The following is a 25,127-nucleotide window of genomic DNA, read 5'->3' as shown; positions in this document are numbered from 1 at the left end:
ATGGGCTGCGGACCTTCCCAGCCTGCTGAAGAGCAGAGACGGGTCCCCGCGCCCAAAAAGGGATGGGAAGAGAAGGTCAAGGTAAAACAAACAAACAAAAACAGACAAACAGGCATAAAGCCTTGTGCCACGCTTGGGGGAGACTGGAGTCGGCTGCAGCAGGGTGCCCTCGGGCTCACAGCCCGCCCAGTGGGTGAGCAGTGGGGTGCGCGGCGGTGTCGCAAGTTGATTCAGCTGGTGTTTAGCTGCTGCGTTAACCAGGACTCCTGCTGCTCTAGGAGTAGCTTTGAGAACCTTTTTTTTTCCCCCCAAAGCCCCAGTAGATAGTTGTATGTCATAGTTGCACATCCTTCTTGTTGCTGTATGTGGGACGCCGCCTCAGCATGGCCAGACAAGTGGTGGGACCGGGCGCGCCTGGGATCCGAGCCCGGGCTGCCAGCAGCGGAGCACGCACACTTAACCGCTAAGCCACGGGGCTGGCCCCTGAGAGCCTTTTGTGTTTCTGGAGCCTGCTAAGGTGATCACACCCCAGGGCAGATGCAGGAATAATGGGATGAGCGGTGCATTCTGCGCAGAGCTGGGGTTGGTGGTGATTCTCAGGAGAGGGTAGGAGTTGAGGAGCTGCCATATATTATTTGCTTCCGGAAAGTGCGCCCTCTGGGAATTCCTTGGAGCTGGAAGACACCTTAGAAGCCTCTGGCTGAGTCCTCTCGCTTCCCATATGAAGACCCTCAGGCCCAGAGAGGTGGGCCACTTGCCTGAGGCTGCACACCTTGTTTGGGGACATAGCGGAGAGAGACTCTAATTTTCAATAGTCTCATCCCCATACTCTTTCCATTCTCCCTCAGGGTTGCATCCCCGTAATTCTTCTGGAGACATGAAGGGGAATTTTTTCCAGGGTGGAGCACAGAGGGACAGATTGATCCAGGCAGAAATGAGGTCCATGACTTCTTCCCATCCTCACCACCATTAAGATTCCACAAACAGGGCTGGCCCAGTGGCTTGGCGGTTAAGTGCGCGCGTTCCGCTGCTGGCAGCCCAGGTTCGGATCCCGGGCGCGCACCTACGCACCGCTTCTCTGGCCATGCTGAGGCCGCGTCCCACATACAGCAACTAGAAGGATGTGCAGCTATGACGTACAACTATCTACTGGGGCTTTGGGGGAAAAAAATAAAATTATAAAAAAAAAAAAAGATTCCACAAACAGAACTAGGAACCCACAAGGGGCCCTTTAAGAAGGCTTACCCAAAGATAATGTTACCATATAAATTATCATCAAAAGCAGGATACTTTTAAGAGTGAAAGGGAACACTGTTAATAAATTTGCCCAGACATCTAATTTAAGCCCATACTGTCCACAGCAAACCAGGATTTATAGTCAGCCTTCCTACAAGGCATCTTTGGAACTACTGGCTAAAGAGCAGACGTTTTCTCTCAGCAGGCAACGTGCAAGACACTATCTGATGCCAGTTACAGCACCGACTATGTGTGAGGCGCATCTGCTGGGATCTTGCAGCACATCACAAAACAAACCAGAGGCCAGGAAAGGCTGAGATTCAGGCTTGGTACCTGGTGCCCTGGGGGAAACCTGTGCCCAGATGCCCACCCATCCTAACACTGTTTTCTGCTTTCCATCCCCACTGCCACTGTCTGCGTTTAGGGCCCTGTTACCTCTTACTGGGTCTTTCTGTCTCTCCCATCACCACCCTAACCAGTCTACCTCCCACGCTGCCACCTGTCTTCTTAAGATTCCCTGGAATGTGCAAAACCCTTTACATTTGGTCCCACCAGTCTCTCTAATGTCATCCTCTCCTCTCCAGTCCCTCTCACTTGGGGACTCTCGGGTCTGCCAAACCAAGAACTTGCAGGGCTCGATTCTTCCAGGCTTCATCGCATTTCACGCCTTTCCACATGCCATTCGCTCTTCCTGGAATGCCCTCTCCGGGCCCCATTCCCAGTTCACTTGATGAATTCCTACTTATCCTTCAGTACTGAGCCCAAACACCACTGCTGTGATGCTCCCTTATCATGTGGTAAATGTTTAAATCTCCCTCTCCCGCCTAGATTTATGGGCTTCTTGGGAACAATTTGGTCATCTTTGTTATTACTCAATATTGCTTTGGACTAATATGTACGAATACTTTTTTCCCTCTCTTTTTCCAAAACATATATTGATGTGATTTAAAGTGTTAATCCATTGTGCTTTTCTCTTTTTCATACAAAAATCTTCATTTTATTTTTATTTATTTTACTGGCGTGATTACTTGTAAGACTTCAATAGAAGAAAAATTTCAATATTTGTGTTTCCTTTCTGAGCATTATCATTTGTTCCATTTCATGGTTATTACTGAAAATAATTCTGTTATTTATTAGAGGAGGAGGGAGTGCTAAAAAGCAATCCTCTCCAGATGTCAAATATACCAGGTCCCTCTGGGCCAAGCCTCCCCAAGGCTAGGGAGGGTTTCTGAGTTTCTTCCTGAATTTCCTGGGTAAGAGAGTCATTGCCTTTCCCTTGGATTTTTGTACAAGTCTCCTAACTGGTCTCTCTAGACCCTTCCTCAACTACCCACTCCCACCTGCCCACCAGCTCCAATCTTCCACATGACCTCCAGAGTGATCATTCTAAAATAAAATCTGATTATGTCACCCTCGGCTGAAAAAAGTTACCAACCCATTAGGTAGCCACCCAAACCAGTGGTCAAGATTGTGACTACCTAGGTTTGATTTCTGGGTTCACTCTTTGTCGGTTGTGTGACTTTGGTCAACTTATTTAGCATCTCTGTGTCTCAGTTTCCTTATCTGTAAAATGAGGGTAATAATAATAATAGTTATTTTATAGAGTTATTGTAGGATTAAATGAATTCAGTTCATGTAAAATGCTCATACCAATGCCTGGTGCGGAATGAGTGCTTAATGTTAGTCATTGCAATTGTTATTATTACTTACATTACTTATATTTATATAAGATAAAATCCTAAATCCTTAGCATGCCTTACTAGCCATCCTCAAGCTGACTTCCGGCAAATTCTCCAGTTTCCTCTCTTCCCACACTCATATTCTAGTCAAACCTGACCACTTGGTGTTCCCCAAATCCGTGCTGTTCCTATCTCCATCCCTTTGCATCCACTGTTTTCTCTCCTCTCAGACCTTTCTTTCTCCCTCTTCTTGGGCCACATGCAAATATGTACCCATCTTTCAAGACCGCTCTGCCCAACCCCCCTTCTCTCCCCGCCACTGCAGAATTGACCTTATACCTCCTCCCATCACATTTCAAAACATTTGATTGTATTTATTTGTTTCCATGTTTGCCTCCCATCCTGAGCTGTTACCTTCTCGAGGACAGGAGCTGTTTTGTATCATCTCCCTGCTTACTGCCTGATGCAGACCAGGCACTAAATGAGTATTCTTGGGTGACTGCACTTCCCTCCCAGTTCCTCCGATTCCTCAGTGTCTTCTTGTCTCCTGGTCGCATAACTGGACTAATGGTGGTCAGCAAGGAGGAAATTCAGTACTAAAATAACCTGAAAGTAGACTCAGAGTCGACTCACGCGTATACTTCTCTTTCCCCACCCCGAACACTTGACTTTGGAAATCTGTTCCGGGAAAGGTATGATTATTAATTAAACATTCTCTAGCTGTCAAAACAGTACTGCTTCATAAATGCATTGAGCTGAGAATTCAGCAGTTCAGCACTGTCATTAAAATGAGATGAACGTGTTTGCTTGCATGACGTATGTATCTTTCCTAGCAGCACAACTTTAATATATTCTGAATTAAAGTTTGTGAGATCTGCCTACAGACTTTCCCTTCACGTTTACCTTAGTCCAAAGTGGCAAGAAGACATTGTAATAAAATAATGCATAATAAGAAAAAAATGGGAAACTTTTCTTAGTCAGAGAAATGCTCTTCTATATGATTAACTCAGAGTTTCTTGCTTGTTATAAAAGGGGAAAGACTAGATTGGAATAAATGATCTCTAAGTATCCTTCACAGTTTTTCCCTGAATTTTAATAAGAAAATTCTTGTTCATCGTCAGTAAAAAGGACTAAATTATTTCTTAAAATCCAGTTGTGTAAAAGATCATATTTCTGAGTGCTTTTTGGAAGGTTGCTATTTATTATTGCATTCATTAGAAGTAAACTAGTAAAATCAAATTTTGAAGAACAAATTTTTCCTATATGTCTACAGACAAATATATTTATAAAACACATCTGCCAATAATTTGATTTAAGAAGTTTTCAGCTTCAGGAAGCCTTGACAAACGACTCCCTCCAAGCTGTTTGGCAAATTTGTTTCCCAAAAGCTTTGGAACACAACATGTAACCCCTCCAGACCAAAAAAAAAAAAAAAAAAAAACCCCAAAACATGCCAAAAAAACCCCACAAAACCCTATCTATATTAAAAGTAATACAATTTTTGCAATGCTGATAATTCCCATGCATAGCTGTTAGCTTGGAATGCACAGCTTTTCAATTCTGCCTAAAATTGATAAAATGTTATCCCCAAGACAATGAAGTATAAAATCAAATTGATGCAAAGTATAGAAACACATTGAATCGGTACTTCTACAACTTCATCTCAGGGAAAAAAGAAAACCTTCCACCCACCTGCCTGCTGCCTCCCCCAGTACCTCTGCAGACAAACTTTTTATTGGTGTGAAAATGTAAACTCTGCGTGCATAGACCGAGCAAGAAAACTGTTTAGCCCTATCACTGAGAGGCAGAGATCTAATTACTTTGTGAGTATCTCTGGTCCTTGAAATAGGTCTATTCTCAAGTCTAGATTATGAAATTGGGTCAAAATTTCCAGAATGTGTTGCACATAGATAAGATATTTGAAAGACATTCTTAATTTTCAAAAGAGAAAAACCTTAAATTTCTGCTCTGGAAACTGAAGGCTGTATATGCTATTTTATGCTGAAAGATTGTGTTTCATCTGCTACAATTTCAGTTTTGGTCACTCACAGAGCTTGAAGGCAGACTGTATCTAAATAAGTGTAAGTGGGTAAAGATCCTTGCTAAGGCCTGGATTAGTGACTTTGATGAAACAATTGGAAAGTCATTCAGGGTTGTGGCATTTAAATCTATTCCACCTTGTAGTTGACAGAATATCTTTGTGAAAAGCCACCTTTTAGACTGAAAATATCCATGTTTGCTCTCAGTTCCAATGTGAGCATTTTGCTTGTTGTTGTTGTTAAATCAGTTAAATTTTTCAGGATCTCCACTGGGAAATATTAAATGGCAAAATTAGTCCCTGCATGTAACCCAGTGCTTTGCTAGGTTCCAAAAACAAAGGATCTACAAACCAAAATGAACTTGTGAAAATACCTGTCTTACTATCACTGCCGATATTGGTTTTTAATAATTTATTTAGAAAGAGGGGAAAGAATGCTCAACATGATCTTTACCTTCAGTATGAACTGTGAGCCCCTAAAAGATTAGCATGAGGCAGGGTCTCCTTTTCCTGTTATATGTAACCACCACAGTAAAATATGTATATGACATATAGCAAAGGAAAAAGAGACCCTGTCTGATATAATATGATTATTATTATATAATAATATAACACATACTATGTTACGTATAAAGACTCTTTTCCTGGGTCGGCTACTATTGAAGGACTGCACGGGCAGTAACTGTGTCTAGGAATAAAGACAGATGGAGAGAGAAAGAGAAAAGCACACCGTCGCTCTCAGGCTTTCTCCTTGTGCTGATTCGTATTTCAGATCCGTTGAGTTTTTGTTTCCTTACTTGTTTGTTTGTTCAGTTGGTTGATTTTTCATATTTTCCCCTGTCGTTCTGAGCCACAGAACTCATTAACCCTCACACAATGAACTGATGTTGGTTTAGCTGGAGTGATCATGTTATATAAACACAGTGATAAAGAACTATGTGAGTCTCCCTACGAACGTGCCAGAATCCCTATTTGAGTTATGAGAACCTAGCTATTGTTCTGATGGGAGTGATGGGGCCACCATAACCTAGCTATTGTGATTTCTACTTAGCTTCTGGGGGACTTCAAACTTTGGCCTGCTTCCAGAAAATGGTCAACGTGCTTAGATTTCTAAAATTTGTATGATTTTGATTGTGAAAGTACCAAGAGTTTCATGCCAGTGTTCTATGGTGTATTTAGTTTTCCTAAAGGGAATGCTTTCTGTTTAATTCCTAGAGTCATGGTGTAGAGCCAGAGGGACCTCCCTCCTTTAAACTGAAGCTCTGGGAGGTCTGTTATCTACCTTTCTAATATTTCCCAGCCAACCTTCCCCCCCATTTTCATTACCGCTGTCCTAGTTCGTGGTTAATCAAATCTCACGTGGACAATTGCAATAATCGTAACTGTCTGCGCTGTTCTGTGCCTTCCTTCCTTCAACTTGCGCCATTTGCACTAACCCAAGATTGACCTTTCTGAAAACACACCTAATCATTTTATTTTACTTCCATGTATAAAAATCCTACAAAGGATTCCTGTTGTATTCGAAATAATATCAAACTCCTTTACTTGTCACAAAAAAACTTCCCTTTCCCACCTCAGCATCTACCACTTTCTACTCCGTCACTGGAATAATTCAAGTTCATGGACACACAATAGTGTTTCACACCCCGTCTTTGAATGTGCTTTGTCCTCTGTCTAAAATGACCTTTCCTCCTTGCCCACTGGAAAGTCATTCATCAAGGCCCAATTCAGGCATCTCCTCTTTAACACCCTTCTCTACCCCCAACAAGATACAAACGTGTATTAGTACAACAGGGCTGTGCTGCAGAGTAGGAGTTGGAGGCTGGAGTCCTGAGGGTCTCTGAAGACTCAGGGGAGAACAAGAGCACCCATTGGGCCGAAAAAGTAAAGTCAATAGACTGAGAAGAGCCACAAGACAATACTCTGTGGAAGATGCTTTTGTTCTTATCTCTTCTAGGGGCACTAAGAAAGCTTCCTCTGACAAGTGTGTCTTTGATGGAGAAGAGATTAGCCGACAACATCTACTAGAAGCCTTGGCTTGCGTTGAACGAGAAGTAGGAAAGTTGCAACCCAGCAATGAAAGAAGGGTCAGCTCTGGGAGAGAGGGGACATGGTAGTTAGAGGGGATACAAGAAAAGTTTTCCTGAACATATTAATATTTAAAATATGCTTCCTCTCAAAATAAATGACAGTTCTTTAAATCAAATTAATTTAGCTTTATGAAAAACTCATTGCATTTTGCTTATTTTTCTTCCTTTCTCGTGGAACTGTGAAGAATTTGACGTGGACCAGCATTTTGGAGTCAGTGGTTTGCTGAATCACATATAGGCCCTTTTTACACTGTATTTTGACCTGTTTATAAGCACTGGAACTGTGGTAATAAGAAATAGACATCCTGAGAAGGTGGGATTGTAAGTCAGTGCAGAATTTAAGGTGGGCCCTCTGGAAACACCTATTGGTATAAAATGTGCATATTCTTTGATCCAGCATGTCCACGTCTAGGAATTTATTCTCATGGACTGACTGGGTGAGTTCACATTGATGTGTATGCACAGATGTCATGCAAGCACTGTTTATTATATTGAAAAGTTAGAAAAAACCTAGATGTCCTTCAGTAGGAACTGGTTAAATAAATTGTGGTACACTTACGTAATAGGCTACAATGCAATTGTCAAATAAAGGCTACTCCCCATGGTTACATAGAATGAGGTAGACCTACATATATTGACATAGGTAAATGTCTCTGATATATTGTTAATGGAAAAAACAGGTTACAGAAATATAACGTCATTTAATATATAACCTGATTTATTTTATTTTTTAAGCAGCTTTATTGAAAAGTAATTCACATATCATACAAGTCACCCATTTAAAATGTACATTCAAACTCATCACCACAATCTAATTTAGAACATTTTTATTCCCCCCCCGAAAGAAACGACTGCCCATTAGCAGCCAACTCCCATTTCCTAAGCAACCACTAAATCTACACTCTGTTTCTATTAATTTGCCTATTCTGAACATTTCGTATAAATAGAATGATCTTTGTGTCAGGCTTCTTCCACTTAGCATAATGTTTTCAAATGTCACGTATGTCACAGTATATATCAGTACTTCATTTCTTTTTATTGCCGAATAATATTCCTTTGTGTCTATATACCACATTTTATTTGTCCATTCATCAGTTGATGGACATTTGGATTGTTTCTACTTTTTTGATATGATGAATAATAATTATGAATATTTGTGTGCAAGTGTTTGTGTGAATATATGTTTTCATTTTGCTTGGGTATATACCTAGGAGTTGAAATTGGGGGTCATATGGTAACTCTATGTTTAAGTTTTTCAGGAACTCTCAAACTGTTTTCCAAAGTGGCTGCACCATTTTACATTCCCACAGCACTGTATGAGGGTTCCAATTTCTCCACATCCCAGCCCACACTTATTATTATGTGTCTTTTTCATTATAGTCATCCTGGTGGATGTGAACTGGTATCTCATTGTGGTCTTGATTTGCATCTCCCTAATGACCGAAAGATAAGAACATCTTTTCATGTGCTAATTGGCCAATTCCAATTTATTTTTAAAGGTTATATTTATATGAGCAAACACATTTGGTAAGTTATATACTAACATGTTAATAGTGCTTTTGTCTGGGGAATGGTACTTCTGATTTCCTATTGTGTTTCTGTATTATTTAGGGTTCTACCAAAGGAACAGAACCAGTATGATGGATGGCTGGTTGGATGGATGGATGGATAGATAGATAGATAGATAGGTAGACAGACAGACAGATGTATTACAAGGAATTGGCTTATGTAATTATGGGGGCTGCTAGGCAAGCCCAAAATCCATACACTAGAGTAGATGGTCAGAAAGAGTAGGCTGGAGCTGAAGCTGCAGTCCACAGACAATATTCCTTCCTCCTCAGGGAAACCTCAGTTCTCTTAAAGCCTTCAACTGATTGGATGAGGCCCCCCCAGATTATCATGGATAATTTCCTTTAGTTAAAGTCAACTGATGGTAGATGTTAACCACATGTACCAAATACCCTCACAGCAAAACCTAGATTAGCGTTTGATCGAATAACTGGCTATGATAGCCTAGCTCAACTGACACATAAAACTGATCATCGCTACTTCCTTCTGTTTTATTTAATTATTTTTACCTGTCTGTGTTACTTTTTTTTTTTTTTTTTTTGGTGAGGAGATTGGCCCTGAGCTAACATCTGCCACTCCTCCTCTTTTTTTGCTGAGGAAGACTGGCCCTGGGCTAACATCCGTGCCCATCTTCCTCCACTTTATATGGGACGCCGCCACAGCATGGCTTGCCAAGCAGGGCGTTGGTGCACGCCCGGGATCCGAACTGGGGAACCCCAGGCCGCCACAGCGGAGCACGGGCACTTAACTGCTTGCACCACTGGGCCGGCCCCTGTATTACATTTTTAATCAGCAAAAACAATAAAGGTAGTTTCTTTTAAAAAAAACTTTTTTACACAGAAGTATCTTTACTTTTCACATTTGATGATTGAACTTGTCCATGTTGATATCCTCCAGAATGCTCAGCATAATAGCTTGTACCCAGTAGATTCATATCAGATACAATATTAGTTTTCTATTGTTGCTATAACAAATTAACATAAATTTAGTGACTGAAAACAACACAGCTTTATTCTCTTACAGTATGGAGGTCAGAAGTCCAAAATCAGTTCCAGTGGACTCAAGTCAAGATGTTGGTAGGGCTGGTTCCTTTCAGAGGCTCTGAGGACAGAAGCCTCTTCCTTGCCTTCTCCAGCTTCTAGAGCTGTATTCCTCACATTCCCGGGCTGGTGGCCATTCCTCTTCATATGCTAGTACTGTAGCATCTTCAGATGTGTCTCTGCTTACCTTCTCCTTGTCTGTAGTCAAATCTCCCTCTGCCTCCCATGTATAAGGACACGTGTGATTACATTTAGGGCCCACCTGGGTGGTCCAATATACTCTTGCCATCTCAAAGTGCTTAATTCAATCACATCTGCAAAGTCCCTTTGGCCATATAAGGTAACATTAATAGGTTGCTGTGTACTATTCAGCCTGCCACAGATACTGTTGGCTAAAATAGTCACAAAGCAGACCTTGCAACATTGTTTTCTTTTTCTAAGAAATCTTAACTCACAAAGCCATTCCCTTTTGACAGGCTGATGTCGGTGTGGCTCATTCTGGGGAGAACTGCAGACCCCAAACTGAAGCTGCGCTGCCCAAGGACCCTGTGGGCAGCCCTGAAGGCCTCGAAAAACAGGCCCAGTTGGGAAGCCTACCCGGAACTATTCCAGAAAGTTCCCCATCTTCTAGTGAGAGAAACGGAAGAGTAAATTCAGGTAACAGCCCCTATTCATGTTGATCTCCATAAAATACTGTTTGCTGAGTATAATTTATAGTTTATGTTTGGTGACCACGTTATCACAGCTTTGGGGGCCAGGCAGGACTCTAAATTGCAAGGTCCTTATCTCTAAGATTAGGATTTAGCCTTACACCTTCATTAGGTGAGTAAATAATACTAATCATTAATCTTCTTGTCAATGAAGTAATTAAAACCATCTTCTTTTTTTTTTTTTTTAGTAAGGAAGATTGGTCCTGAGCTAACACCCGTTGCCAATCTTTCTCTTTTTGCTTGAGGAAGAGTGGCCCTAAGCTAACATCTGTGCCCATCTTCCTCTATTTTGTATGTGGGATGCCTCCATAGCATGGCTTGATGGGTGGTGTAGGTCCACACCTGGGATCCGAACCTGTGAACCCGGGCCACCGAAGCGGAGCGCACGAACTTAACCACTATGCCACCAGGCCAGTCTCCTCTTTTTTTTTTTTTTAACTAAGAGCCCTTGTTGGTAGTTGGGAACAGGCCTTAGGAATAGGAGTTGCACTGGCTTTGGTTGAAAAGAATTAAGTTGCACTTAAATTCTTTTCAACCCCCACTGTGTTAACCTCTTTCCAAGGGAAAGTTCTATACTTGAAAAAAATAAATAACAGCTACATCAAACTATGTCCCTTGTCTCTCCTCATCCAAAGTATCAGCAAAAATACAATAAAAGAATCTTTCAAAAACATGGAAGAAGTAATTACAACCTGGTGTGTTCTTTAGAAACAATTTGTGGTTTTTCCTACGCTGTGTTTTTGCTCTACTTGAGTTACCCCCCAATGTTAATTTAAGAGCTCTTATTTATATTTCATCAGCCTTGGAACCAATTGAACTTAACAGACCACAAGGAAATGTACTCTGCTTTATTTGGGGTGAAGGGGTTCATTTCATCCCTCATCGCTGCAATCTCTTCCCTAGGTACAAGTTAGCATTGGAAAACAGATGAGTTAATAGACGAGATTCTTTTTTGTGGATTTCTGTGGCACCCTCAAGTTATCACAAATTTCACATTCACCCTCGTCTGGTGCTTCTGACTTGGTGTAGACATGACCTCTGAGAATGAGGTAGGAGGACGAGGGTGCAGGGCAAGGATGGCCCCTCCCTCTCTCTATGGGTTGGGCCAGCACATGTATTTTTTCTCTCTGATAATTCTGTTGATGAGAATCCCTCCTAGACTGCAGCACAAATGCTCAGTATCTATGGTGTTAACAGACTACAGGTTGTCAGGCAGCAGGGACCTGGGTATGCCCTCGGACAGTCAGTCCCGCCAGCCATACACTGTTGACAGCAGTATGAGGGGGCCACAGGTAAGCAGAGTAGAGCTGAGAGAGTAGCTTGGGAGGGAGTGAACTACAGATGTTTTCAAAATGTAGTGTAAATTAGTTTTCAGGAAAGATCTTACCACAGAAGGAATAAGAACTAGTGCCCTGAGCTGTATACTTTTTCTCTGCCTGGTTTCTCCTCTGTCTCCCAGGCCTTGGCGTCTTCCTTTCTACATCCCTGCTCTTCACATCTACAGAGTATATTTGTTAAAAATTTCAAGTTTCAGAGAGCCGGCCCAGTGGTGTAGTGGTTAAGTTCGCACACTCTGCTTCGGCAGTCCAGGGTTTGCAGGTTTGGATCCCCAGCACGGACAGATGCACCGCTCGTCAAGCCATGCTGTGGCGGCATCCCATATACAAAATAGAGAAAGATGGGCACAGATGCTAGCTCAGAGCCGATCTTCCTCAGCGAAAAGAGGAGGATTGGCAATGGATACTAGCTCAGGGCCAATCTTTCTCACACACACACAAAAAATTCAATTTTCATGTTAACGTTTTCCAAGTATTTCCTTTCAAAAAAAAAAACTTCTTATTTTGAACAGTTTCAGATAAGAAAAGTTGCAAAAAACAAAGAATCCTGTATTCTTTCACCCAGATTCCCCAAATGTTAGCATTGTACCACATTTTCCCCCCATCATCCTCCTCCTTCCCTCCCTCCCTACTTCCCTCCCCTCTCGCTCTCTCCCATATATAAGTATGTTTTTTCTGAAAGCAAGTCACAGACATAATGATACTTTACTCAAATACATCAGTATGTATTTCCTAAAAACAAAGACATTCTTTGCAAAATCACAGTACAAGGATCAAAATCAGGAAATTACCACTGATGGAGTACTATTATCTCATCTACAGACCACATTCAAGTTTAATCAATTGTCTGACAGATGCGCTTTATAAATAAATGTCTGCTTCAAGATCTAATCCAGGATCACATGTTTAATTTAGCTGTCATGTGGCTTTAGTGTCCTTTAATCTGGAAGAATCCCTTGGCTTTTCTTTGTCTTTTATAACCTTGATATATTTGGAGATGTAGGCCATTTATTTTGTAAAATGTTCCTCAATTTGGGTTTTTCTGATATTTCCTCATGATTAGGTTTAGGTTATGCATTTTTAGCAAGAATACCAAAAATGATATTGTATCCTGCTTAGTACATCACAACAGGAGGTATGTGATATCTATGTTTGATTTTTATTGTGGTGATTTTTTTTTTTTGCCTTGCCATAGTTTTTTTAAATGTAGTAAAATTGATCAATCTTTTCTTTTATTGAATCTGGATTTTGATTCATAATTAGAAAGCCTTTCCCTACACCAAGCTTAAAGATGAATTCAACCATGTTTTCTTCTATGACTTCACTTTTTACGTTTCTGCTTATGAAAAATTTCTAATGTATGAGAAAATACTAACGTAGATGCTCACTACATAGAAAATAAAACTGTGTATTTAGTATGATGTCAAATTTATAAAAATAAAATTTTATGTGTTAACAATGGTAATCTCTGAATGGTAAGAGTATAGATATTTTTATTTTCTTTTTTATATTTCCCAAGTTTACTATGATAACCCTGTATTGCTTTTATAATCAGAAAGAAGCATAATGTTATTTTTAAATATTCACCTAATAGTCTTCGATGTCCCAATGAATTGTGAAAATTAGTTGAGATGACTGATATAGTCCAGGGATTTCTGTATAGGTTAGCTACTGTAAATGTCAAGCCAAATACTTTGGTGGACTCAGAAAAAAATGGATTGAAATGATTATATGTATATAAAGTACTTAATATAGTACCAGGTACTTAAGTGCTCAATAGATAGTAACTGTTATTATTTTGACCCTCTGGATAAGCTCACCTTCTAACAAAAAATTATTCTAATTCCTTGAAGAAGATTTACCTCTAACTTTTTAATTGAATTTTTCTCTGTTGTTTCAAGTTTCTATTTTCCTGGAAGATATGTTTTATGACTCTGTACCAAAATCTGTGTGGAGCACTTTAAAATGAGTTTTAGCTCTATTTCACACACGTCCATGGGTAGAAGAAACAGCACTGGAAAGATAATGAAATGGTAGGGAATTTTTTGGAGTTCCTTGCAGTGGTAAATCAGAGAAATCTCCTAAAAGGAAGGCTAATATGCTGAAGTGAGAGACATCTGGTTAGTGTGTGTGTGTCTGTGTGTTTTTTCTATCTTCCCACTACAAATTCATGAAAACTGTCTTGTTAACCAGTGAGGTTAGAAATTTTCCAAAAAAGCCTCCATCTTCTAAATGGAATGGATTTGGTTACTATCAAGACTTCCTTAATGTTACAAACTAGAAGACAGCTCATTTTTGAGGACTCCATATCACACCTTTATTTTCTAATGTGGAGAGGTAAAAACAACCACTTGTTTGCTCATTGATATAACTGGGTGATCTGTGATGAGAAGTCTCTCTCATTAGTGCAGTTTATAATAAACTGTTTATTATAGACCTATAAACTGTTTCAGTGCTGATTTTTAGAATCACTTACAAAAATTTAGATGATATCACTGAACTCCGGTTCTGATTTGGTTCAAAGCCTCTTTTCAAACAGGCTTACTTTTACTTATGCAGATTTAGCAGATGGCGTAATTGTAAACTCAAGGTTGCAGAACGACAAGTCTCTTGGCAACATCAAGCTGTTTATCCTTTGTATACAAAGCATAGAAACTAAACTGCAACTCATAAAGAGTCACCGAAAGAATGTCTGATTCTTAACGGTGGTTTAGCTTCATAATTAGTGCAGAGAACCCATGTAGTCATACCCAAGTGTATAACTGTTGTTACAACAAGTAGTACACAGCAGCACATGAAAGACTTTTTGTTATGTTAATACAAGACCTGCTAAGTAAACAGTATATTATGTTGATGTGTACCCTCTGTAAGAACATTAAGAATTTAAACTTCAAAGCATTCAAAGATTATAATAGAAACAGATATTTAGGTAAGAGTGTTAAAACTAAGATTTAATTAACTAGCATAATTTATAAGCATCCTTTTAGCATTTGGTTGATGAAAATCTTCATGCTTAAATTTTGCTTTCTTTTTTCTTTTCCCTTGATAGACCTAGTGACCAATGGATTAATCCATAAACCCCAAACCCTAGAGAATCGAGAGCGACAAAAGTCATCAGACATCCTGGAGGAATTAATTGTTCAAGGAATAATACAAAGCCACAGCAAAGTATTTAGCAACGGAGACTCATATGATGTCATGGCAAGTAATTTGTAATTAACATTAGCTTATAGTTAAAAATAGCAATAGAGTATGATTGATCATGAGTTATTATTTCCAGCGTGGACATCTTAGAGTCATAATACAGATTATAGCATTTATCTAAGCCAGATTTTTCTCCCATAAATTCCCTCACCCCTCTGCACACCATGCTTCTCTACAAATTCCAGAATTTCCCTAATCATTAATGATTTGCCCTAATCATTAATGATTAATGAATCCAATAAAACATATCTTTGGTTTTCCTAAATTTGAGACACAGTAAGCCCCATTGAATAACATGCCTTCATTCTCTCAGCAGTTTTTATTAAGCATCGCCTGTGAGTATAAAACTAAATTCTGATTCTCCAATAAGAAAATAGGCCTAAATGCCAAAGCTGAAACCGATAAGCTTGTACATTTATATACACACCCTAAGGTCAAACATGAGGAAATAAATACAATTACAGAAATTGTTATACTCTTATTTTTCTTTATTGATTCATCTTGACTAATCTATCATCATTTTTCTTTAGTGTGAACAATATTTTTACTCTGATTTTAACTGGTTGTGGCCAAAGTCTTGAGTTCCTAGTTTTTTAATAAGTTCTGTGTAAACTTGTGAAGAGGATAGCAGGTTTTGTTGTTGTTGTTTTGTTTTGTTTTCTTGTTTGTTTGTTGTTGTTTTTAACCAGTGCTCCCAGGCAGCACCAGTAGTCCTAAAGCATAGACAGAAGAAAGAAGATGAAAAGAATAAATAGCAAATAAAAGAAGCCTGGGGAAAAATGAATGGGAAAGAAAAGAAAGCAACAGAAATGGTGGAAATAGAGACCAGAACTTGCATCGAAGTCTCCTCAATGGAGCCCTGTGTTGTAGGGAAAACAGTCAATTGGAAATAAAAAGATTCATTATTTAGATCAAATTTGCCACCTAGACCAAGTCACTTAGTGTTTGAATAAAGGTACTTTCCTTCTCTGTGTGTAGGAAATCCTGAGAACTCATGAATAAATGTCAAAGTGGCATTTTCTTTTGAAGAAGGAAAATAAGTCCTGCAGAAAGTATTTGGGGAAAAGAGAGCAGATTGCTAAACCTTATGAATGATATTATCAGGCTGCCAATAATAAGAGGATGTGGGAGAAAGGGAAAGGGAAAGGGAAAGGGAAAGATGGATTATATAGTGGAAAAGATAATGCCAATATAATGACAATTTACATCTGTACAATGCTGTCAAGATACAAGGCATTTTGGAGTACCTTATCTTATTTGAAAGTATTGAAAGAAAGATAGGTCTTTAATATGGAAAGGGAGAGGAGAGATTTTTTTTCTAGCTGTAGGTGAGCCTCTAGGGGTCAGAAAAAAAGAAGGTATGTCAAAAGAAAAAGACAGGAGAGCAATCTGGAGAAGAATAGATTGTGGAAACATTCAGCAGCTAAGTGATGACTTGTTAAAGGAAATGCTGTAGAACTTTGATGCTAACACCAGTGGGAATAGCATTAAAACCTTTTTTGGTGGGGCCAGGCCGGCAGTGCAGTGGTTAAGTGCACGTGCTCCGCTTCGGTGGCCCAGGGTTCTCAGGTTCCAATCCTGGGCGCACATCAACCCACCGCTTGTCGACCCATGTTGTGGTGGCGTCCCATATAAAGTAGAGGAAGATGGCACGGATGTTAGCCCAGGGCTGATCTTCTTCGCAAAAAAAAAAAAAACCAGAAAAACCGTTTTTGGTGATTCAAGCACCAGAGATGAATGAGTTCAGACTCAGACCTTGCAAGGGCGAAGGCAAGGTTGATTAATATAAGCTACATCATGAAAGAAATGTATCTATTAAAAGATGAAAACTATGGGCTTGACTTTCAATAACATCATTAAGTGAACCCAAGATGAAGACTCTGTTCATATTATATAGAAATGGAATGGTTGTCAGGAGCATAGTTGGAGTGTTTTCAAAAGGATTTAAATGTGACAGGACTGCAGAGGTAGGCAAGAATAACACAGTTCTTTTCTTTTTTTTTATTGCTTTGGAATTGGGCCAAGATGTCCTAACATAAGCCAGACTTGCAACAGGCCGGAGCAATAACACACAGCTGAGTGTTTTATTGCCTAGTGCAGTGGTCCTTAACCTGCTGCACATTCGAATCACCTGGGAAGCTTTCAAAAATCCCAGTGCCCAGGCCCCACCTGGGACCAGTGGCTGGGGCCCCGGCTATGGTGCTTTAGAAAGCTCCCAAGTGATTCCAGTGGGCGGCCCAGGCTGAGAAGCACTGCCCTGAAGTTTCAGTAAATGTGTTCACAAAACCCTCAAAAAGGGTTAATGCTTTGAATAGAAATCCCCCATTCATTGTGAAAAAGAATTCTAAAATATTCTTGAAAACATAACATTTTCAGGTATAAGACTAAGATTATACCCAGGAACTATATGGAAATGAAGAAGATATAATTGCTCAGTGTCACAGGTAAAGTTTTCGATTCAGGTGTAGGTGAGAACATAAGTGTGTCAGACACCAGATGTCTCACATATTTTGGGAAGAGTTATGAGGCCAATGTAAGAAGTTGAGAATGAATATTGAAGGACTAAAAGGGGAACCACATGAAGAATGGAAATATTATTAGACAGTTAATACTTTAAACTATTAATACTTAATATTGTTTTTTAGAAAGATAACATAAAATAAAATTGGCTAAAAAACAAACTGGAGTCAGAGAAACACACAAAAAAAGGATGGTCTAAAAAGGGATGTTAGGGACCAGCCCAGTGGTTGGGTTCGCATGCTCCGCTTCAGCAGCCTGGGGTTTGCGGGTTCGGATCCTGAGCGTGGACCTACACCACTCATCAAGCCATGCTGTGGCAGCGTCCCGCATACACAGTAGACGAGGATTGGCACAGATGTTAGCTCAGGGCGAATCTTCCTCAAGCAAAAAGAAAAAGACTGGCAACAGATGTTAGCTCAGGGCCACTCCTCCTTAAGCAAAAGGAGGTAGAGTGGCAACAGGTGTTGGCTCAGGGCCAATCTTCCTCACCCCCCCCCCAAAAAAAAAAGAGAGAGAGATGTTAATGTCAGCAGTTATTACAGTGTGATGAATTCAATTAGACATGCAAACACTATTTCTTCACTGGTACAAAAAAATCTTTTAAATAAAATATTATGGGAAAAAATAGAATAATAAATGTGACAATACTTTAAAAACAAGTCTTCTTATAGTATACTTAGGCCAATAGTATACTTAAATACAAGGGAATTTTAGACATAGATCAGTTCCCTTCTTAATGAGGTTGTTATTTTTAATTCAGTTATCATTTAGAGTGAAATATAATAAAGGATGCTGAAAAGTGAGGGTCTTTCATTCATCTTCTGAATCAGGGGACTCCCCTGTGAGCTACTCTCCCTAGAGGTCCATGGCAGTGTCTGTGTCCACCACAGGGCCCCTTTTCTTCTTTTTTCTTAATTTTTATCATTTGCCTGTTTGCTAGTACTACAGCAATTCTGTAGTGCCCTCTGGATAACCTGCTTTCAAGCATATTCATACTAATAGATGTTATGCTCACTCAAAAGAATTATAATGATGTGTAAGAAATATAATACTAAGAAGCTAAATATCAGACTAAGTGAATCTTCCAGTGTATTTTAAAACATTCTAATGAGACTTAAATGGCCATATTTTGAATGTGCATTGGTTTTATGTATACATTACACATGTAAATATGTATATGGATTGGTATAGATCTCTTTAGAGAGAGGTGATTGGCTCTCCTTTATCCACATAGGTATTATCCACTTTAGGTGTCTTTTATCCCAAACCCATTTCTCCCTGCCTCTTAGCGTGTCCTGGGTCTCCCTACGCAAGACTCTGAATTCTCTATTGACTCCTTCTGTCTCTGGTCAAAGTTTATTCCCTTCTCTGGGTGCCTTCTGTACTTGGTAACCTTTAGTGCAGTTAAGGAGTTTATTCACATTGCGTCAGAGTCTCTAACATTATTTGTTGAGCCTCATGGGGAGTTGTTTAAGGAGGAGGAAGTTGACTGGATAAAGACTGAATAATGCCAGTTAACGCTCAGAGTGACCTTCCCTGGGAGGTCTAACAGGGACAGAGCAGGAATGACAGATCTCTTGCGAGAAGCATTTGCCTATTCTATGAGAGAGACTCTGATAAGGGAGTACAGCCAAGGTAGGTTCATCTGCAGGTCAATAGTTAATCAGGAAAGCTCTGAGGAACACACAGTGGATGCAAGAAGTAATATAGACAAGTTAGATTGGTTAGAAACAAGACCCAAATCTTATCACAGCATCTTTGGGCATGGTAGTATGCTGATCATATTCTTAAAGAAAATAATCAAACTAGTAACTTCTGTAGGTTTTAAAGTTGATTTTTTTTTGGTAAGGAAGATTGGCCCTGAGCTAACATCTGTTGCCAGTCTTCCTCTTTGTGCCTGAGGAAGATTGGCCCTGAGCTAACATCAGTGCCAATCTTCCTCTACTTTGTATGTGGGTCACTGCCAAAGCATGGCTTGAGGAGCAGTGTGTAGGTCTGCACCCAGGATCTGAACCCACGAACCCCGGGCCGCCGAAGCAGAGCACACAAACCCAACCACTATGCCACCAGGCCAGCCACTGCTTCTTTTTTTTTTTTTTAGTTTCTGTGGGTAGCACCTCTCTAAGTATAATGTGATCATTGTTATCATTTTGAAGTGTCAACAGTTGGTAAATCCTGACATAAAATCCAGTGGTAACGTATACGAGTATCTTTCCTCAGACCTTTCTGTGCTTCTACTTAAAATGTCAGACTAAAGAAAGGACCAGGGCTACATACGTAGGATTAACTTCCTCAAGGGGGAGGAAGTTCATGATTTCATAAGCATCATTTTGAGATAAAATCACAGGAAGGGTCCACCCAAACCAGAAAACCCAAGTTCTCTCAGAAACACTGATCTCATCACTTTAATCAAGATTCAGACTCCTTTGTAAAGCCAAATCAAGCCTTTCTTTAATGGATCTTGAAATACTATTTCATTTTCTTTTAGCCCTCTATGAATGAACTTCCCTAAAAAACTGTTTTCATACCAATGTCACAGTATCTCTAGTTGAGCCACCATAGCAAGTATGTCCCTCTTTTCAGCAGATGGCTTGTGCCAGCAGGAGGCCCAAGAACCAATTGTCATGAAAATAATACAGTCATGGGGGAGGGGAAGTTGCTTTGACAACCCATGGTTTTCATGTAGTGAACAACTTGTCACCATGTCACACTATCTGATGGCTGTTGCCGAGCCAACACTTCAGTAAATGTTTTCCCTTTCAAAGGCTTTCTGAGAACCGTAGACCTTAAAGCTGGAAGGAACCTGAGCAGCCCTCAGTCCCCTCACTATTCTTACATCTGAGGAGATGGCGTCCGCAGAGAAGAGGTGCCTTGTCTCAGGTCACACAGCGGTATTAGTGGTAGAGCCGGGGTGGCAGCCCAGGCCCCCTGCTTGCTGGCCTCTGCCATTCCCACTCTCATTTCTCCCCTTCATGACAAATACTGTGTCTTGGTTATGATTCTGTGTGCTGTCACTGAAAAAAGTCACCACTTTCTCTGAATGAAAAGTAGCTACCATTTACTGAGTGGCTTCTATGTGCTGCTTCTTTTTTTTTCTTTAAACAATGCTGTGAAATAAGTATTATTAAACCTATTTTACGTATGAGGAAAGCAAGGCATCCAGAGTTTAAGAACTCACACAAAGCCACACCGTAGCTGAGCCAGGACTCAAGCCCAGGTCTGTCTGAGTCCAGATCTGGTGCCTTTTTCTGCTAGGCTAAACTGCCTCTCTTTGTTTGATTTATTCTCTCAGTGCCTGCAGTATTGGAGCATGAAGAGACAGTCTTTTAGATATCACAATGGATGTCAGTAGCTCCTTTGTCTTTAAAAGTCTTCAGAGAAATTTTCTAGAACAATTTTCAGTTCATTTTATAATGAAGCCTTGGAATTCATTAAGACCTTCCCCAGTTGTAATAAATCTGTATATACTGCCCTAGAAAGATGTCCATATTAAATTACGTGAAGAAAGCAAGTTACAGAGCAGTGTATGTGATATAATCCCATTTATGTTTGGTTGAATATTACAGATGTACTGCATATATATATGTATAAATATTTGTTCATAGAGAATGTCTGGAAAGATACACATCGAACTCTTTAAAATGGTTCATGCTGATGAGTGGGACTGGGGGCCAGCTGGTTAAACAGAGGATTAGGGATCTATTTATGTATTGTTTTAATTTTTCATAACCGATGTATGTTATAAAAAAACTAATTTTTAAAAAGAAAGACATGTAAATTAAAACTTTCTTTATAAACCCTTTACAACAATTTTCTTTTTTTATAATTAGAAATTATAATCAGAAAGCCATTAATACTGCTTTGAACTGCGTAAAGGGTAGTCAATTATATGAAAGTGTGGGTTTTTTCTGCTGTCATGAAAACATTTGTAAAACCCAGCACAGAGTTGCTGCATCAGTAATTGTTAATTCTCGCTTGCACAAACCAAAAGTACTAAAAACTAATCTCATTCTCAAATGTAAGTCATGTGTAGCTTGTGGAATATTATAAAATCATTGGTTTTCGGCAAGCCTTGGTGGCCTAGTGTTCTGATTCAGTGGCCTGCATTCTGTTCCCAGGCACAGACCTACACCACTTCTCAGTGGCCATGCTGTGGCGGCAGCTCACATACAAAATAGAGGAAGATTTGCCCGAAGCTAACATCTGTTAGCTTCGGGCAAATCTTCCTCAGCAAAAAAAAAAAAAAAAAAAAAAAAAAAATCGTTGGGTTTACCTTTTTACCTTGAACTATAAATTCATCGCTCATTTACCAACTTTTTCCATCTCGTATTTGTTCTGAAGGTTTTTTTCCTTCTCATGAGTCTTCCTCCAGTTTCAGGACATTGTTGCTTTCTTTCATGTCTTTTGGTAATAGCCTGTTTTTTTCTAGGCATCTAATAGATTTTTTTCTTTAGGAATTAGTCCTGTTGTTACTAAGAAATAGATCTTCAGGAATTAGTTCTGTTGTTACTAGCTTTCACGTGGTTTTTTAAGTCTACCCCGGGAAGGTTTAGATTTTTAGGATTTACATGGTAAACTGTGTTTATTCTATGTGTCCCCTTTCTCCCCTGCCAAGGATTATGTTTGTTTCTCCATTTTAAAAAGTGTCTTCCTCCAGGTGAACACAACTGAGACGCCGCTGAGAAAGCCGCCAGCCAGGCTGAAAAAACTTGAGATCAAAAAGGAAGCAAAAGATTTCACAATGAAGGATGCGGAAGAGAAGACGCAGGCCGCGGAGGAGCGCAGGAAGGTGCCTGAGCTCCCGCACGAGGAGTGTGCTGCCAGCTGAAAGGGGCTCGTGTCAGGCCTTTCCTGTCTGCAGCTTTAAGACACATTGCATGGATTCATATTAAGTATTTTAATGATCTGTATGCTTCTTATGCTGTATGTTTAGTTTCTAGAATTCTCTTTGTGTGGTGAAGCAATATCTTGAAGTTGGTTGAATTACAGTCTCATCCATATAGCCTAAGGAAACAATACCCAATTCTCAGAATTGTCAAGTATGGAGTTTTCTTCATATGAAAAAAGGAAAACTTCAGTCGGGGCCGGGGTGGGAGGAGGTGCGGGGGTGGAGGATGGGAGCTGAGAGGAGGCTGGGCAGAGCATCAGACGAGTGCCGCAGCATCCGCACACGCGGTCCCCGTGACCCTGCGCCAGCCACTGTGCCGGGAGCCAGCCCTCGCCGCTTTGCTCTGACAGCCTTCGTTTCCATCCTCTGCTTGGCGTCCCAGAGAGCAAGGACTAGCCTGGAAACTCCATGAGGGAACGGAGAGTGTCTGTCTTCTTCAACAGTAATTCCTCGACCTGTGTTTGTTAAGTGACTGAATAATGAAGTAGAGGAGCCATACATGTGAGTGACAGGCAATATTAATGAGAACTTGGAAATGTTATTTGGGCTCTTGTTCATTCTTTAATACTGCTTTTCAGGCTAAAGATGAAGAAATAAGGAAGAGGCTACGGAGTGACCCACTTTTGCCCGCAACCAATCATCATTCAGATTCAGCTGAACCCGGTGGGGGCGAGGTTCCGCTTGTCAAAGAGTTTAACCCTGGGAGTTGTGCCGTGTTTGAACCATCGGACCTGCAGGGAGGAAAGCCGTTGAAGAGGAAGAAGAGTCAGAGTGATGCGCCCTCAAGTGACAGAAACAACGATTATGAAGGGATTGGGGTCGTGGAGTCAGACATGTCCTACAACCAAGCAGATGACGTATTCTGATAAGCCATTTGATGTGAGTTTCGTGAGAAGGCGTCCATTCTCCCCAGTTGTGATGTTCGTAGTGTGTCTCATGTTTTTCTTTGACTGCCTGACCTCACCCCACTGGGTTTGCCTTGGCTTTAGGAATGATTGACCTGCATGGGTGGGAGGTTAGTTGAGTAAATTAAATGGCTGTGCTAGTTAAAAAAAAAAAAAAAAAGGAACATTTAACTGGCTTCGATATTATGTAGTTGGCATTCGCCTCCAGCGTGGCTTCAAACATTACGAATACGTCTTTAATTTGTGAGTACCTTCTAGCTTACGTTAATGTGTTTGTGCCAAATGAAATCTTTCTTTTTTGTTCCTGCCTCCTGGCTATGTCCACCCTCTCAGGGTCCTTTAAGACAAAATGTATGGATTTGTATTAAGTATTTTAATAATCTGTATGCTTCTTATGCTGTATTTTTAGTTGGTTTTTTAAATTCTCTTTGTGATGTGAAGGATTAAAGCAATATCTGGAAGGTGGGTGAACTATAGTTGTATCCACGTAGGTTAAGGAAGCAATATCCAATTCACAGAATTAAGTAAAGTATGGAATTTTCTTCCTATGAAAAAACAAAAACTTCAGTTGAGGCTAGGGGTGGGAGGAGGTGCGGGGGAGGGGGGCAGCTGAGAGGAAGGCTTAAAGTGAGTCCTTACTTCCCTGCGGGCACTCAACTGAGGAGTTTGCTGGCCCTCCTCTTATTAGAATTAGACTTTGGTTCTTCCTTCTCCCTTAACACCCGCATCTAATCAGTTATCAGGTCTTATAAGTCTACATTCTAAAGATCTCTTGTGTCCATTTTCATACCTTTCCCCTGACTACCTAGTTTAGACCACCCTACCATCATTCAACTGGAGTACTACAACAGTCTTCTGCATATTTATACAATAGTCAGTCTTCTGCGTAAAACCTTTTGTTGGCCCCCATTTATGGTCAAGGTAAAGTCCAGACTCCTTTTTGCAACTGGGAAGGATCTCAGCTTTCACAATTCACTCACGCTGAACCTCCAGTTCCTCAAACTCAGCGCACTCTCCCTAGCCTCTGGGCCTTTGCACATGCTGTTCCCTCCTTCCCCTCTCCCCTTTTCCTGACTTTACTTGCCTAATGCCTTCTTGTTTATGTCTCCACTCAGACACCCTTTCCTCCAAACCTCCTGGTCTGGGTTGGTGCTCCTCTCTCTTAGTTGCCTTTTGGCTCCCTGGACTGCTCATGTTTGCACTTACCACCCTCTGTAGGAATTGCCTGATACGTTTCCATCTTCACCAGTAGACATTTCCGTTCTGACAGGGCAGAGGATGGGTCTGTCTTGAGCATGGTTGTACCTTGGTCAAAATACCTCGGAAAGTGAATGGCACATAATAAGTGCCGTGTAAATATATATTTCTTGGATGAATCAATATACTCGTACATCCTCCAGAAGCAGGAGGACAGCCCCAGGATATGGTTTGTTTTCCTGGGAACTAGTGGCTGGGGGTGGTAACGATTTGAGTTGAGGACCACTTGGCATCTCCTGTTCACACATTCCCTTTGGAATGTTGCAAATGATGCCTTGTGTTCCTATAGCCTATAGGACTGAGGACACCTGCACCCAGTGAGGTATGATGGTGGTGGTGAAGGGGGCTTTTTTCAAAACTCATTTCAGAACCCAAACCTATAATAATCAGAGTTGACTTCTTACGGTGTGATCTGGACAGTCCTATAGGCTCTCTGTGTCTCCGTTACCTTATATGTTAGTTTGGTGCATCTCCACGGAGTTGTACCAAATGAAATAATGCATTTAAAAGTACTGTATAAACTAGAATATGCCATAATATTTGTAGAATATTATTTATATAAAATCCCATGTGAGCAACATGATGTTTTTCATCTTTTCCTGTGGAGATGATCTCGTGGTGACATGTGCCAATCTTACTAAATATTAGAGTAGC

At 40.4% G+C, this 25,127-nt stretch overlaps 1 protein-coding gene across 1 annotated transcript; it reads left to right on the top strand.

The window, feature by feature from the left end:
• STMND1 (stathmin domain containing 1) lies at positions 1-23,783 on the top strand. The gene is made up of 5 exons (XM_058554036.1): positions 1-81; positions 10,129-10,309; positions 14,749-14,900; positions 22,081-22,212; positions 22,890-23,783. The coding sequence occupies exons 1-5, from the start codon at positions 1-3 to the stop codon at positions 23,175-23,177; spliced, it is 834 nt and encodes a 277-aa protein (XP_058410019.1). The 3' UTR covers positions 23,178-23,783.
• Positions 23,784-25,127: the final 1,344 nt, after the last annotated feature.

This window comes from Diceros bicornis, chromosome 14 (assembly GCF_020826845.1).
Source record: "Diceros bicornis minor isolate mBicDic1 chromosome 14, mDicBic1.mat.cur, whole genome shotgun sequence".
Classification (NCBI taxonomy): domain Eukaryota; kingdom Metazoa; phylum Chordata; class Mammalia; order Perissodactyla; family Rhinocerotidae; genus Diceros; species Diceros bicornis.
Note: the sequence above shows the minus strand (reverse complement) of the source record. Positions and strands in the feature narration are given on the sequence as shown.